Below are 16240 nucleotides of genomic sequence, written 5' to 3'. Positions count from 1 at the left end.
CTCAAGTTCTGAAACATACACAATATGATGATAATGATGGTGATGAATTTTGATGATAATGTGTGAAGTTCAATTAACATGGAGACGGATCAAAGAAAAAACACTTGCATCAAATATTTTGTTATTAATTATTATGTATTTTGTTTTGTCATTTAATATGTAAATACAATATCATATTTGAATTTGGACTTTGAATTGTTGTTAAATACTTAAATTATGTTAGGATTGTTGTTGAATTTGAACTTTGAATCATGTTGGATGGTAATTAAGTTGTTATTGTGTTATTAAAAAATAGAAATCTAAAAAAAAAAAAGTTTTTTTAAAAATGTGCTAACGTCATTATGATGTATGATGATGTCACCGGTCCAACTGATGGTCCAACCGGTTGAACCGTGACTCGGCTATCAGAGCGGATTGCCTTCCGGTCCGATTTTTAAAACAATGATCAACACTCGATACATATACTTAATTCTAGAGAATTTTTCCCACTCTAGGTTCTAATATGAACGTTCGGAGTCGGAGGACTTATATTGATGAGCTTCATGACCTATGTTTATTTTGGGAGGAGATTTCAGAATTTTAATCAGAGATCCCAACTTCAACATTGTTCAAACCCAGTATCATCATATCCCAAAACTCAAAGATACTGAAAATGGCAAATTGGAAGAGGAGGGAAAGAGTAGTGAAGAAGAGTTACGCTAACTAATTAAGGAAAACCGATTTCATTAGCAATCCTTAATATTAAGGTCAAGTTGACTTTGTTTTTTTTTTTTTTTTGGTGGGGGGGCCCACAAAAATTATCTTTTATTATTTACTGAATTTGTCAATAATTAAAAATGATTTTTTTGGTCTCTTAAAATCAAAATTCATTACGATATTTGAATTTGAAATCGCAAAAGGTTATTTTTGGGGATTCTGAGGTTATATTTCGGATTCTTCTGATCTTAAATTCTTAATTTTGGTAGCAGAATCAAATGGGAAGCCAAAGCTTTAAGCTTCTCCCACTGGAAACGAAATTCATGGTTAATGGGGTTTGTGAAAAGAGTATGTACAGCACTCATGTCATTTGGGGAAGAAGACGAAGCCAAATAATGAAACTTCTATTCAAAAAATCAAGGTATGCTTTGCCCTAACACTTGTCAACAGTTATTTTGTGTCATTTGGCAGAGATTAGATAAGCTTGATTTATCTGAAACCACTAAGGCTTTTGAAAACAAAACCATGGGAATCAAAGTGGTTTAGAAGAAAACTATTTTTGACTTGAGTTATTGTCTTGTTTTCTAATCCAGTAGGCTCTCACTCATTTGGAATCAAAACCAAGGGGTGGTTTTGTCCAAATTTAAGTTAAATAATTGTCTTCTGCTTTATTTGCAGGTCCACAAATGGGAAAGTGCATGGATGTCAAACAATAATGTTTTTCAACCTGGATCCTTCATTTAATTTTGTTATATTGCTAGGTTCGATGCCAATTATGTTAAACGCATGGAAATTAAAGTAATTCTCTTTCCTTCATATATTAGTAAAGGAAATGAACCTTAATTAATGATAAGAAAAAAGAAACAAAACTTTGATAATGGGTGAAGGGAGGAGAAACTGAATGTGGAAAAGGAAATTGTGAAAAGTTTTGTGGTGGAGTCGATAAGGATGTACTGTTGTATGCCATTTGTGGAAACAAGCATGCAAGTGACTAATTAAGTTTAATTAATTTTTTTTTTTTTTTTTTTTTTTAATGAGAAGGGGACTTTAAACACTAATTTCTAAAACTTTCAACAATTTTCTTCTTTTCCTCTCTTTTTTTCTCCTCCTTGAGAAAGCAGCATCTACCATTAGTCATGCCATTCTCTTACTGGGACTTACAATACCCACTTAGTTCTACCCACTCCAACATTCAATGCTTTCTTGAATGTATTACTCCCACACTTACTACCCATCTCCAGCAAACGGTAATAAATTCTATTTTCACTTTTAATGTCTCTAATTTCCCTTGTGATGATTAGACATGTTTGTGAGTGAAGGGTTAAGATTTTCCCTTTACCTTTTCCTTTCTTTTTTGGTGAATTAAAACGACTATTTCAAGTCATGTGAAAATTTGAACTTGGAATAGAAATTGCCAACAGTTGTATGGTTGGTAAGGTTAATTTTTTTTTTTTTTTTTGGTTAAATGTTACCTTTTCATTCTAATAAATTTCCACTTTTTAAACAATTAATTTGTACAGATGAATGATAGTTGATTTATATTCCATTTGAATCGAATTCTTGAGTTTTAATATCTTATTTATGTATTATAAAACTGCTTGAAGATGCTTGTTAGTGGAATTTATATTCTTAAAAAAATTTTTACCTTTTAGGTGATACAGTAAAGTGTTTCAGAATGAGTATTAGGAGTGACAGTTACTGTTGAAAAAGCATTTGGTTTAATTAACATTTTTCTTATATTATGAAAAAGTAGCCATTCCTAAGTCTTTAACTATTACGATTGTTTTGAAATCTTCAATGGCTTCTGGCAGCCCTTAGTAAAAGATGAAGCGGATTGCTTCTCCTTAAGTGATCTCTGGAATTTATATGTTGAATGGAGCAGTTATGGTGCAAGTGTCCCTCTTATGTTGGACGGTTATGAGAGTGTGGTACAATATTATTCTCCTTCCTTATCAGCCCTCCAGATATATACTAACGCTGCCAGACCCTCCATTCCTTTAATCAGGTTTTCTATCTAAGTTTACACTTTACACCATTAATTTATGTTGAATTATGTATATATATGAATGCAAATTCTAATTTTGAGGTGAATTACACTTTTAATTAAGTAGGAATGCAGATGCTAATCCAAATTTAGATGATTCAATCAATAACCAGTACTATGGAGCACCAAAAATAGAAGATCAACTTGGTTTGCTGTACTGCCAATACAATGAGATATCAAGTCCTTATTACAGACTCCCGTTTACAGAAAAGGTACTTAATCATTTTAGTTTGGTTTTCATTTCTATTAAAGATGAAGCTCAAACAATTCAATATGTGTTTTTGTTTTTACGTGTTTAATCAGATCAATGAGTTATCTCAAGGTTACCCAAGATTGTTGAAATTCAAAAGCACAGATATCTCTCTTTATAGTTGGATGGCCATTGCTTGGTATGTTAGACATTCTACAATTATGAGGCTTTTCCCGAATGAAATTTTGCTTAGTGTTACAATTAATCCCTTTACAACGTTAATTTGGCCATTGATTAAAAATCACATTTTTGTTTATTTTATTCATTACCTAAAGATAGTTATTGAGAATTTGAGATATCTTATTTGGATTACTAGATATGTAAGTCAAAAAATTCTTAAATAATTCTTTGTTGTTTATCTAGGTATCCCATCTATCAGATTCCAACAATGAGAAATGTAAGGGAATTATCTGCATGTTTCCTCACTTATCATAAATTATCTCCATCTTTTGAAGGTAAGTCTCCTTTTTCTCTAACCAGAACAAACAATTCTCTTATCCTTTATTGTAAGGGGGGAAAATGATCTTGTATCTTTTCTAGAAAGTAGGCATGGATATTAAGTTCCTTGTATATGCATTTTCTTTATGTTATATGCATAGTTTGCTTCTTCCTCTCCTCTTGTTTTGATCATTTCAGATTATATGTATACTATGTTGGAGCTCCTATACTCTTGTTTGCATTCTTTCCCTTTTCTTTCTTTCTTTTTCCTTTTTTTTTTTTAGTCCTCAAACTTCCAGTTAAAATTAGAGTGAATGAACTTTATGGAGATTAGACTCTAGATATATCTCAGTTCTAATGTTGGTAATAGGAAACTTTCATTATATTAAAGTAGATCTGATTATTAATCAATCAAGACAAAGATTTCTCTTTTCAAATAAATGTTTGTAGAAACTAGATTTACCAAGTAGTTTGAGTTAGGGCCCAATGCAAGATGTAAAGATTATGCCATTTCCAAAAAAATTATGATTTAGAAAGTGATTGTTCATGGATTTGTCATTAACCATTCAAATCGAGAAAATGTGATACACATATGTAGATACTGATTGCTGTTTTAACATAGATTGGCCTAGAACCTATAGCTTAAGACGTTATTGGTTAGATGTTGTGCTCAGTTCATGATACCAAGAACCTCTCTGGTGAAGACTTCCACTATACAGTGCCAACCTGCCAATTTGGGACCGTTTGACAATCAATTTGATGTGTTTGGTATACAGCTATTTGATGATGGGAGCAAATAGTGATTCTTATAGTCTAAAGTTAAAGTGGTTCTTCTTATGATTGTGAGTGATAAACTAAAGCTGACATACAAGAAAGCTTATGCTTTTATGGGAAGGAGTGGCAACTGGCAACTAGTACCACTCATGGTGAAAATTGCAACCCAAAACCACTTATATGTGACTGGGGAATCTTTGATCCTACTCCATGTGTCACATAGTCTTTCTCAATGCTGCAGACTTGGGTATGATCAGCTATTATTAGAAATGAATGACATGGAAGAAAGAGATAGGACAGTAGTTAAAAGAGGGCAAAGGTTGAGACTTTTTTTTTTCCCCTTTTGTATGAGTTAGCTTATATAAAATGTCATATCTGTATTTTCTAAAATGCAGAAACATTTATGGTATGTTTTCCAAATTAACATTAGTTTTTAGGAATTTTGTTTTTGTGTTTTCTGATGCTTGTTTTTTCAAGTACAACTACCGAGCTCATGTTACATGTCTTTTGGATTTGCAGAATGAAAACCTGTTGCACAAAACAACACCAAATGGGACTATAAATTCTAAAAGTCATTGCTGTTTCTTTTTTAATTCATTCAAGGCTTTAGGCTTAATTTATTTGTCTATAAGGAGATGAAGTGAGATTTTCCATTTGATGGATTTCCTTACCATGTTTTAGGTTGATAAGTAACTATAGCCAGAATTTATGTGTTTCCATTTGTCATGTTTGCTTTAGTAAATGAATCTAATTAGCTAAATATGGAAATAAGAGAAAAGAAAAGGAAAGTGCCTCTAAATTCTTTAATGTTCGTTTGATATTAGTCAATGATCATAAGAAACTAAAACTAATGAACTTTTATGGAATTTTGTATGTATATAAAGAAAATATATTAAATGCGAGGGTAGACATTATGTATAAAGGGAAAGATAACGTGACATAAACAAGAAAAGTTAAATCAATGAATCTGTAATAATATAGTTTTGGAACGGAAAAGTAATTAATATAATTGTGTTGGGTTTTTAGAACAAATGCTGTCAAATTCCAACTTTCTAGGATAGGCTAACTTTTAAAATACTTTGAGTTAAAATCAATGATTTTCCTTGAAATTTTGTCTAAATTCATGTGACACGATTTAAATAACTACCCAAATGATCAAAACCCTGTGAACAATAAATTCAAACAAATTCCAAGAGAGTCTGGGCGAGTTTATAAGTGGTTTTTCATGAATATCAAAATTTGTTGAAAATTTTAAAGATTTTCAAATTCTAGTGTGTCTAAATATCAATTTTTTTTAAAGAAATTAATGATAACAACCTTAAAAGTATTTGACTGGGTACTTTTATGATCTGATTAGTGTCTTCAGTCTCTTATTTCTTTTGCCAACTTGAGGTTTAACATATGAAGGGTTATTAAGCCAATTTGATGGTTGGCTCGATTTTCCCTTTATGGAAAACGATTTTGAAACCTTAATATCTACTACAAAGCTAATTGGAGTTTGGAATCTTAGTTTCCCGAAAGTGTTTGACAAAGGCGCTTAAGGACAAAACGAGGCTAAGTATCTCCGCTTCTTTGTTGAAGTCAGAAATGTATGTTGCAAATGACACTTCAATACTTCAGTGAGAGCTTGATCTTAACAAAATGAAGGTAAGATAGAATGTGTTTATAACATACGGGATTTTGGAATCTGCAATGATATTTATAGTAAGAACGAGAGAAACCTTGAGGTCTAACATATCAAGAGTATTATTGGAAGTTAGTTAGAGCAAGAATATTTCAAGGTGAAAAAATCATTTAATGGAGTTGTTTGGCAATAAGTAGGCTAAGTGTTTTTGCTTCTTTCTTAAGAGCGGAAATATAGGTACTTTAAAATGACACTTTAATACTGAAGAGCTTGAGTGTGTTTGCTTATTCATTGGATCTAGAATTAAGGTACTTGCAAATGATGCTTAGGTACTTGAGTAACAGCTTGATTTTAGCAAAAGGATGTCAAAGTAGAATGTGTTGATAATATCCGAGTTTGGAATATATAGTGATGTTTGTAATGAGAACAAGACAAACCTTAAGCTTTAATATATCAAGGGCCATTAAATTAAATTTAGAGTGCGGTAAGCACTTGGCTCAAATTTTCCTTTAATGGAAATGACTTTGAAACCTTAATATCTACGAGAAAGTTGCAACTCAAATTTCAAGTTCAAAATGCGTTTAATAGAGTTTGTTAGGGACAACTCATTGCTGAGCATCTTTGTATCTATGTTGGGGCTAGAAATGCGAGTGTTGCAAATGATGCTTCAATACTTAATTAAGGAAGAGCATGATTTGTACAAAAGGGAGGTAACATAGAATGTATAAATGATTTTATTTTTGGAATATATAGTGATATATATAGCGAGAACAAGACAGACCTTGAGGTTTAATGTATCAAGGGTCATTAAACCAATTTAGTGCATGGTATGCGTTTGGCTCAATTTTTCCTTTACTGGAAATGACTTTGAAACCTTAATATCTACTTAGAAGTATTTCAAGAGCAAAAAAAAAATGTAATGGATATGTTTAGGGACAGTTCAAGGCTAAGTGTCTCCGCTTCTTCGTTAAAGTTGAAAATCAGGTCCTTGCAAATAACATTCTGATACATAAGCAAGAGTTTGATTTTTTTTTTTTTTTTTTAAAAAAAAAGGATGGTGACATAGAATCTGTAAACAATATCTTACTTTTGGAATATAAAATAATATTCGTTGTGAGAACTAGAAAAACCTTTGTAATGGACTTGTATGAGTCTCTGTGTGCGTTGTGGGGTATTGCCTGTTTTTAACTATTTGAATATGAACCATTAAACAATATTGTGTGCTTGCCTCTACTCTTGGTTCATGTATTTGGGCTGAAGCAATATTTGTCTTGGTATTTTTTCTCCAAGCCGAACTTATGGATTTGACCCTTATGTAGCTTTTTGATGGTAGTTCACTCTTTGCCTTATTCAATGAACTTATGACTTTGGATTATTGGATGTTTTATTTTGGCCCTTATGTTGCTTAGCCTGTGCTTACGAGTATCTTGAATGAATTCCTCGCTTTGGTTATTATCTTTAGATTGTCACAATCAGATTTCAATTCTTCCATTTAGAAAATTTAATATTACAACTTTCTTCTTTTATGTTGTGGTCCTTGTGGCAGTCCCAACTGTCCTGATGTATCTGGAAAACTATCTAGAAATAAAATGAAACCCAAAACTTAAAAATTATATTCCATATGGAGAATCATGTTGACTTCTTTTTTCTTTTATGTTGTGTGATTTTCATCTATCAAGCATGTTTCTATATAGTCACATGGCAAATTGTTGAGAAATAAAATAAAGCCCATAACACTTATCTGTTAAATCAAGTTTGAAGTGGGTATGGTCTTTTAATTGGAACTTTCAGTATAACTAACTATGAATATATGTCTTGTAAGAAACTCATTTGAAAAAGATATTTTCATTTTTTGGTATGATATGCATGCTACATGTTTATGAAGATCATGGCTACAGGAAGAGTTACATTTAAGTTCGGATTATCTTAAGAGTTACATTAAGATAATTTATATTTTACTTTGATTATCTTTATTCAAATTATTGGTATCCTCTTAATCCCACGAAGTACTTGAACCTAAATTTATATTTGAGCCTCTATCACTATTACAAACCTCCGAATCTGAACCTGAACCCAAACCCGTAGTAAAGCTGCTGGTAGTCACAACAAACATTCCAATAGTCCATAACAAGCCTTTCCTTCCGCCCAGCTCATCCAGTTCACCTTTACACTTTTTCCACATTTTATAATTGAAATTAGCTTTTTCAAAATGTTTCTTCATTTGTCAACACTTTCTTTTCTGAACTAGTGCAATGAACTTAAAGTTACAAATTTTTTTTCCTTGGGGACAATGACTGTTTCAAGGGGAAAGGAATATTGTGTGTTCATGAAGATTATGGGTAAAAAGAAGGGTTACATTTAAGTTACGGGTTTTCTTAGAGTTGGACTAGGATAATTTATAGTTTATTAGTTATTTATTTTTCTTTTGTTCATTCAAAGTTTGTTTCCTTGTTAAGAGTTGATTTTTTAGAGTTTCAATTAAAACAGTCTGTACGGAAAAGTCACATAATTGAAGAATCTAAAATTAAAGTCTCTTTCCTAGACAATGATTTTCTTGAAACAACCAATATTATTCTGGTTTTTTTACAAATGTAATTATGTATGAATTTCCCCTTCTGAGGAAAAGAAATGGGACCAAAAAACTGAAAATTTTATGGAACTCTTCTTGGAATATGGTTTGCCTGGAGTAAACTTTAATGACTGAGTATCCAAAACAGTAAACAATATTAATATTGTTCTTTAATTATTAGTTTGAGTGAATCTTGTCTGGCTTCATTTGAATCTTTTATGCAAGAAAACTGTTCAACCGCACAGCAATGACCATTGCAAGATATCTTGTCCAGACTGATTGTCTACTTTCCTAGTAATGTAATCATCTATATAAAGCTTGTTTAGGTAAATGTTTGTGATGTGAATCAGCTGGTAACAATGGGCCAATGAGTTTGTTGATTTGTACTAAAGTTTGTTAGTTAGTCAAGTATATGTAACAGTTGGATATTTACTTTGAACATATATTTTATCTTTTTTCTTGCAAATTAGGTCTCCCAAATTTCATCACAGAGGAGGATGAGAAACTGAAATGCATGAGTTCTTGGGAAGAAAATCCTAGAGACAAGTCCAAAGGAAATGGGAGAGGTGAGATATTGTTTGCTCCTTTTGCAATGGCAACTTACAAGATGTTTGGGAGACTTTGGATAAATCCTGAGATGTCAGATCAGGAGCGGGTAATCAGTTATCTGAGTGCTGCATCGACCTGGTTGAAGCAACTTGGATTCCAGCACCATGACTTTAACTTCTTCATGTCTCGTAGGTTCTAATATGCAATGAATCCCATATATTTCAGCACTTTGTTTTATACCAGTAACATTTTCTAAAAACTTTCTTAAGTTGCCGTAGTTTGTACAAACCGCTAGACTAAATATAGAGGATAATGTATAGCTGACAAGAATCCCATAATATTTCTGCCTTTTTTCGAAGTTGAAGGTATGTATATATTTTGCCATCTCAAGTTACTGCTTTCATGCTTGAACATCATCTAATTAACCATCATTTCATTGTACAGTTTCTGGTGAGGCTGTCTTGCGACTCCAGTTAAGAGAAAGAGATATACTAATACAAATATTGTTCAAGATGTAAGATAGCAAACAGGCTTGTTCTGGTTGAAGCCAAAAATGATTACAACTAAGAATGTGTAGACAACGTTAATCATCTAATATTCATTCATTCCAACGGATAGAAAGTATATACATTTATAATAGTAAACAAAACAGGAAAAACAGAAATCCAGAATCCAGATTTACTTCAGATTTTAAAATATTTGTATCCAAACTGAGGGTCTGTCATGCCCTCTTCCCAATCACCCATGCGACGCCCACCAAAAACAATCTGTTGAATGCCCAAGTACCTGTCATCAAGAACACACACACACACACACACACACACACACACACACAAAGAGCGGGGTGGAAAAAGTTAAGCTTAAGTTGCAAGAAATGGATTTTATCAAGAACGAACATCTACCCGCTGCATACAACTATTCTCACAACTTACTCTGAACTCAACACTGTGAAGCAATTGAGGAGGACATCAATGGCGAAAAAATCAGATGTCCCTAGGTCTACCCTGTAAGATTATGAATATACTTCAGACTGAAACAAATGTGTCAATGAGTTAAAACAACAGAGATTCAGCTGAGTCATACCATACACGGCCCCAGTTATCCTGAAACTCAACATCACTGATATCATGAAATGATGATGGCATCACTTTGAAACCCTTATCTGCATCATAGAGGGGATCATACTCCATTGATGAATTTGCCAACTGTCATTAACACTATATTAGCAAACATCATTTTCTAATTTTGCACACTAATAACTAAAACTAAAACAACTCAGCTAATAATCACAAGGGGGAAAATAATTTCCATCTCTAGTTGGTTCATCTCTTTGTCAGAATACCAAAAATGCCTCTTTTTTAAAAAATGAATATATTTTTTTATATTATTCCAGACACGGCAAAAATAGGAATAAAACTTAATGATATGCAAGCCCTCAACCAAGAAATCCCTCAATCTTTCCAACAAATATCACAAATTAACCCATCTTGTCATCCCTAATAATATCCCAAGTAGACAGCCGATCGTCTTAACATACAACGCAAACTAACCCATCTTGTCATCCCTAATAATTTCCCAAGTAGACAGCCGAACAGGATTTGAACCCTTTCACCTCTTGATTGAAACCAAAGGCTTTTACATTCAGCTTTGGGATATAATCCCCACACCATCAATCAAACATCACAATGAGCAAACAACATTTTAAAGTCAAATAGAATGTTAAGGAGAAAAGTATGAACAAACCTGCAGATTAGAAGAATTAAAGGCTCCCAGTCGCCCCATGACATACCATGACTGAATAACCTGTATGTATAGCTGTCGTAAGTAATTAAGGACCCATAAACATAAATAAAAGGAAAAACAAAAAAAGAGGTTACAAGCAGGAAAATGTAATAATTAAACATGTTTGTGATAACAGAATAAAAATTCAATGCCAATGAAGGGAACTAGGTGGAGAATGCTCGGAGAAACACTTACGCTACCAATAAGATCAACGTCTCGATCAGATGGTGACCCATATAATTCAAACCATATGTATGAATCAATAGGATTAAAGCTGTCACAAGAAAAAAGAACTACAATAGTCAAGTTTGCATGTTTATTAATTACTTTCCAATGCAGACAAAGATTCCAAAACAGTAAACAAACTGAACCCCGCAGCATCAATCATGCCCCCTCATGTTACTCTATGCAATTCCAGTGCTAATACAGCTCCCAGCCATTTCAAAAACAGCTTTTGCAGTCAACGACTAATGGATTTTGTGGCCAATGTAACTTCTAAAAGCCAAGCAAACTATGTTGATACCACTAATGTGCTAATGACTCCAATCAGAATAATAATAATAATAAAAAGTGCTAGAGCATTCGCAGACTTATCTTCATAGAGTTATCATCAACATGAATATAAGTGATTTCTTTAGATAATCAATTACCATCGCATGTGAAATCCCATATTTATTGAAGATATAGAAAATGTAACATATTTTTGAAATCTCTTATAACAGTGTCTGAAATTGAAGGAGTAAGAGTAGATTACTCTCTAAAGCCGACTTTGAATGCAACGACAGAGCCTGTTTTCGATTTTTGGAAGTCCCTACCCTTCTGTCTAACTCTTTCTTCAACCTGTAGCATGTTTGCCTAAGACATTAAAACTCATCTGGACATAATCTTTATCCATAAAAGCTGGCATAAACAACATCAATACAAAAGCTGTTAGAAGAAAATTTAAAGGGTTAAGTTAGATAATTGCCCGTTTTCTCATAAGTTCAGGGTTGCCGATGCTATCTCCAAGAACTGCTCGGAGCTCCTCATCATCTTTGCAGGCATCTTCAAGGACTCTGCAACAGAAGAAACGATTTTTTCTATTATTATTATTATTATTATTATTATTATTATTATTATTAGGAGAAAAGATGTCCATTCATTGAGACATTAATTCAAACACTTACTTGGCCCAAGCAGGATATTTGTGAAGTTTATCGTATTCTCTTTTCCTCTTCTCTTCTCGAACCTTGAGCAGTCTCCTTCCTCTAGCCGTGGTTCCTGACCCTTTGGTCATAACTTCATTTTTCGCTGTTTCATCATCATTAGCAGCACGAATTGGTGTCTTCACAGGTGAGATTGTAAGTGAATTACAAGACAAAAAGGGCTTATCTTGAACAAAAGCAAATTTTGATAATTGATTCAGAACGTGAACATGGGTTTTACTACTTAAACCCAACATCCTCACTGACAACATTTTTCGATGGAGTGTAATATTTTCATATGCCTAATCCTTTTTACCTTCAGTTTCTTTTATGTTCTTGTTTTATACATATCCATAAATACGACTTGCGTTTATTTTATTTAACACAGTTTTTACTCCTTAACTTCAGTTAACTTTGATAATGATGAAGAGAGTATATTATAGGCCACAACATAAAACTTTCTTTGTAAAATGGAAACCTATCAAACTTTATCTTCCAAATTTTAATCACAGCCCATTACTAGAAACATCACTATGAAATCAAGACAATATAATTCCAATTAAATAGAGCCAAGGACGGTTAAAACACTTCAAAGTGCATACACATAAGTAATAAATGTTACTGTATTTTGCAATTCAACCTGCCAAATTACATTATTTTCTTTCACATGTTGATCAAGAGGGAAGGATTGATCATATAGATGAAATTTCGACGCTTTCTATTGTGGCGTGAGGATGTACATCTTGCATGCATGGGATTCAACACTTGCCTCAAGTTTATTCTTAACAGAGTGAGTAGTTGAATGCTGCAAAATCAAATCAAAACACACAAGTTAATTAGGATCTAATGCATGGATGTGTTAGTGACAAAATTGATAAAAAAAACATAAGAAGTTTGTTGAGTCAGACCGCCCATAAATCTCGAGCATCAACCACTGCTGATGATTTGAGGCCAATGTCACTCCAGTCAGCTGTTATGGTGGCTTTGGAAGATCCTCTGTTCCACAATATTACTGCTATCCTATTGCCACTTAGAGGACCAGCCCAGACCTGGAAACTTAGAAGCATTTATTAATATGACGAACTACAAATCAGTTGCAAACATTGTTATAAGATGCACACACTTAATTACCTCCAAATCTCCAGTCTTCTTCACCTTCTTTCCTTGAATTCCAAGTTTATCTGTTTCAATGTCATGTGGTCAGAGTAAATATAATACATTTAAATGTATGATATATGGTGATCAAAAGACTAACCTTGGTTAACAGAAATGACCTCCTCGTTGGTAATCAACTCCAATGTGTCCTTGTCCATGGAGCGAATATCGCACCCAAGGATAAGGGGAGCCTAAGGAATCATTGACAAAAAATATATAGCCATTTAGAGAGGGTCAACACCAGGTGTATGTGAATTGTCCTTAAATATGATCAATCAAGCACCTTTGCTAAAGTCCAAATGCTGAAGTGGGAGCGGTATTCTTCTGTTGACATTCCTCCGTTGCCCACCTCAAGCATGTCAGGGTCTAAAGATTCAGCAGCAATGTAAAAAATCTAATAACATGAGCTGGTAATATAAAGTAGATTGACATGTATAATATAGTTGCCTCTAACCATTCCATCCACCCGGTCCAGCATAAGATGCCCATTGGTCATTCTGATCAGCACGCGATGTCATACTGCAGAAACAGAATCATCAATTTCATGTTTTGCCTACTCTCTTTGATTTCGGAAGAATAAAAGAAAACTACCTATCCCAAGAATCTTTGATATCTCCAGTTGTTCTCCAACTGTTTCCAATGTCAGGTGCCCATGTTGCAGGGTCTTCCTGGCCCCTGCATATGCACAAATTTTGTTTCCTTTATGTCATGTATATGCTTGGCCTATAGTAAAACACATTCTTACTTGGTTTAAAAAATATGAATAATATTTAAGAATGAAAATAGAAAAAAGAATACCATTCACAAAGAGAGTAAAATATGGGTCTTCCAGTGTTTAGTAGAGCTTTGCCCATTTTGGAATATCTGTCACCAACGCCAATAGTAATTGTATATGTGAATAAAACTTGACCAGATCAGGGAAGCAGTTTAATGTATTATGCATATTTCAGAGTTTCTATAGCTATACCTTTCTTGTGGGCTCACTCCATTGTTGTGGCAATTATCGTATTTCAGATAATCAATTCCCTAAATAACCATCAAGAGATTAAAAAAATAAAAATCAACCCCACAGGTGATTAAATATATATGATGCATGTCAGGATGTGTTACTTCGAAAGCGATTTCATAAAAGATAAAAGCACTAATATTAACTATTAAGAGTTAAATATACACATATTCTAGTAGGTAGAAATTAAAGAATGCAAACGATTGTATCGGTGGATTAACTGACAACATGCCCCAAATGGAGCTAAATTGCAAGAGACAACATGCTACAGCTTGAGAGCATAAGTTAACAGCGCAATCAGTATATTTAACAATAACATCACTATTTCTATTTAAAGATAGAAAAAGTTTCGAACATGTAGACTTTATTTGACCTTAGAATATGGTTAGTTCAACATACCCAAGAAGCGAAGGTGTTGGCATCCTGTTCCTCGTAACCAAGAGACCCTGGCATTGTCTTGGCACAAGTCATTGTCCTGAAAAAACAACCAATAGGCTAATGGCCACTAGTTTATAAAATAAACAAAATTTTATGTTTAGTTAATAATAAGAGATGATATATGATCAGTACCCTGCATCAGCATAAATCCCAATCTTTAGCCCTTTGCTGTGGACATAATCCACGAGAGCTTTCATGCCAGAGGGGAAAATAGAAGCTTTTGGCACCAGGTTTCCCTGCATACCCGAAAGATTAGGACAACCAGAGATCACATTCTAAAGAGTGTAAGCAACAGTACAAATGCTTCCCGTGAAACTAAATGAGCTTGTGAATCTAGAAAATATGAATTTAACTTGATTCTAAATCCAGAAGGTTTTAATGATAGATCCAAAAATCTCAAAAGTTTTGACTCTGGGGAATCTTTCCATAACACCTATAAATCAGGAAGAAGGTGACAGACACTAGACCCCAAATTCAAAGAATATGTGTGGACATATCACAAACGATATGGAACATGAGAGGTTTTGTACCTTGGAGTCTCTATGCAATTCTGCCCAGCAATCATCTGCTCAAAAACAAAGTTAGAACAAAGGAAATTGATACTTGTATTGTATCCTATTTACTTATCAAGAAGAAAAATTACCTAAATTAATATATTCATATCCGAGGGCAGCGAGTCCACTAGAAACCATTGCATCAGCTGCATCACAAATGAAGAGAAACGACTCAGAACAATGGCAAGAATATCTATGGGAAAAAGAGTAAGGGACAACCAACTTCAAGCTGTAAAATAATTTTACCAGTCTGGCGAATTAGTTCATCACTGAGTTTGCAAGGAAAGTGATTATAACTGTTCCATCTGCATGCATCAAAATAAATTATTCATGCTCTTTTAGAAATTTTTTTTTTCTTTGTTGCATTATTTTGACATCAAATGATGGTACAGCAACATCATACGCAGAAAAAAATCTTGAGATAAGTAAGCTCACCCCATTTGAGGAGTATGACCAAGACCATTGTTTAGCAAGTTCCTTCTTGTTTCCTCTACTTCACCGAGTTTCCTCAAACGAGCAGCATGGCTGACTGCTACTGTTAAAATCGTACATAAAATAAACACTGAAAGGAGAGAAGAAGTCACACCATTGGCCATGAGAAGCTGTTCAGTTTTCTGTTAAAGCAAGTTATAACTAGAGAGGAGATATATAGTGAAGTTTCAGTATAAGTTTACGAAGTTGTACAGAGGCATGCCGGCAGTCAAAGTGAAAACGACATGAAAGCTCCAAATTATGAATCATATGAATCAGGTTCCTTGGAGTAATTTTTTATATCCTTATTCACAACTATTGGACAAAGTGTAAGTCTTGTCCCTTGGGCTAGTCGACCATATCATTGTCTTTTCTGGTAAAATACTTGAAATCTATGGTTAAATGCATATGCCAGTTTTACTTCTTTGTTTATGTGTATTCATATAACTCTTATATTGTTCACATATTATAAGCTGCCGAGGCAATCGAGGCAATATTTGCCTGAAGAATTAACAACTGTCTTATATGTCCTGGCGACAAAATGGCAGGAGATCTTATCAAGAATGTGCATGTAATATGCTTTCGACATTGATGATGAGCCTGAGCGTATGTGGAAATGGATTTACTTTAACATGAAAAAACAAGAAAAGTAGGTTTCAGAAATGTTCAATGTAAGAAGTCTGAGATGAGTCTAATCAGGGAACCT

The 16240-nt window shown here is 33.5% G+C and overlaps 3 protein-coding genes across 7 annotated transcripts; 1 reads left to right on the top strand and 2 right to left on the bottom strand.

The window, feature by feature from the left end:
* Positions 1 to 878: 878 nt before the first annotated feature.
* LOC116126835 lies at positions 879 to 9555 on the top strand. 5 transcript variants are annotated; one of them, XR_004127539.1, is made up of 8 exons: positions 879 to 1117; positions 1375 to 1494; positions 2579 to 2701; positions 2808 to 2952; positions 3044 to 3129; positions 3354 to 3445; positions 8866 to 9309; positions 9389 to 9555. XR_004127539.1 is itself a non-coding variant. In XM_031412506.1 (7 exons), the coding sequence occupies exons 1-7, from the start codon at positions 975 to 977 to the stop codon at positions 9141 to 9143; spliced, it is 987 nt and encodes a 328-aa protein (XP_031268366.1). In that variant the 5' UTR covers positions 879 to 974; the 3' UTR covers positions 9144 to 9555. The 5 variants fall into 5 exon arrangements, 3 of the variants coding, with proteins under 3 accessions (XP_031268366.1, XP_031268369.1, XP_031268367.1); XR_004127540.1 differs by lacking the exon at positions 9389 to 9555 and adding an exon at positions 4722 to 4805 and having other exon boundaries at positions 8866 to 8884; XM_031412506.1 differs by having other exon boundaries at positions 8866 to 9555.
* On the bottom strand, positions 9471 to 12235 carry LOC116126836. The gene is made up of 8 exons (XM_031412510.1): positions 11893 to 12235; positions 11694 to 11781; positions 11481 to 11566; positions 10922 to 11000; positions 10688 to 10747; positions 10028 to 10149; positions 9877 to 9948; positions 9471 to 9730 (listed from the first exon to the last, which is right to left on the bottom strand). Exons 1-8 carry the CDS (start codon positions 12180 to 12182, stop codon positions 9628 to 9630), a joined length of 900 nt encoding a protein of 299 aa, XP_031268370.1. The 5' UTR covers positions 12183 to 12235; the 3' UTR covers positions 9471 to 9627.
* Positions 12236 to 12482: 247 nt separating this feature from the next.
* Positions 12483 to 15673, bottom strand: LOC116126794 (alpha-galactosidase-like). Its single transcript, XM_031412473.1, has 15 exons — positions 15499 to 15673; positions 15310 to 15368; positions 15153 to 15209; positions 15040 to 15074; positions 14642 to 14745; positions 14471 to 14546; positions 14033 to 14091; positions 13864 to 13929; positions 13657 to 13740; positions 13520 to 13584; positions 13349 to 13431; positions 13166 to 13256; positions 13042 to 13091; positions 12819 to 12959; positions 12483 to 12715 (listed from the first exon to the last, which is right to left on the bottom strand). Exons 1-15 carry the CDS (start codon positions 15657 to 15659, stop codon positions 12629 to 12631), a joined length of 1218 nt encoding a protein of 405 aa, XP_031268333.1. The 5' UTR covers positions 15660 to 15673; the 3' UTR covers positions 12483 to 12628.
* Positions 15674 to 16240: the final 567 nt, after the last annotated feature.

This window comes from Pistacia vera, unplaced genomic scaffold (assembly GCF_008641045.1).
Source record: "Pistacia vera cultivar Batoury unplaced genomic scaffold, PisVer_v2 Contig184, whole genome shotgun sequence".
In the NCBI taxonomy this organism is placed as follows: domain Eukaryota; kingdom Viridiplantae; phylum Streptophyta; class Magnoliopsida; order Sapindales; family Anacardiaceae; genus Pistacia; species Pistacia vera.
This window is presented reverse-complemented; position numbering and strand designations above follow the sequence as displayed.

What these genes read in the sequence shown, in the direction of transcription:
- LOC116126835 (XM_031412506.1), top strand. Translation starts at nt 975, where the DNA reads ATGGGAAGCCAAAGCTTTAAGCTTCTCCCACTGGAAACGAAATTCATG. An exon ending in TTAAACGCATGGAAATTAAA is followed by an intron (nt 1,495 to 2,578) that starts GTAATTCTCTTT and finishes TGAATGGAGCAG; the next exon opens with TTATGGTGCAAGTGTCCCTC. An exon ending in CCCTCCATTCCTTTAATCAG is followed by an intron (nt 2,702 to 2,807) that starts GTTTTCTATCTA and finishes TTAATTAAGTAG; the next exon opens with GAATGCAGATGCTAATCCAA.
- LOC116126836 (XM_031412510.1), bottom strand. Translation starts at nt 12,182, where the DNA reads ATGTTGTCAGTGAGGATGTTGGGTTTAAGTAGTAAAACCCATGTTCAC. An exon ending in TTAATTCTTCTAATCTGCAG is followed by an intron (nt 10,150 to 10,687) that starts GTTTGTTCATAC and finishes TGTTAATGACAG; the next exon opens with TTGGCAAATTCATCAATGGA. An exon ending in GATAACTGGGGCCGTGTATG is followed by an intron (nt 9,949 to 10,027) that starts GTATGACTCAGC and finishes ATAATCTTACAG; the next exon opens with GGTAGACCTAGGGACATCTG.
- LOC116126794 (XM_031412473.1), bottom strand. Translation starts at nt 15,659, where the DNA reads ATGGCCAATGGTGTGACTTCTTCTCTCCTTTCAGTGTTTATTTTATGT. An exon ending in ATATGAATATATTAATTTAG is followed by an intron (nt 15,075 to 15,152) that starts GTAATTTTTCTT and finishes GTTTTTGAGCAG; the next exon opens with ATGATTGCTGGGCAGAATTG. An exon ending in TTTTACTCTCTTTGTGAATG is followed by an intron (nt 13,741 to 13,863) that starts GTATTCTTTTTT and finishes GTGCATATGCAG; the next exon opens with GGGCCAGGAAGACCCTGCAA.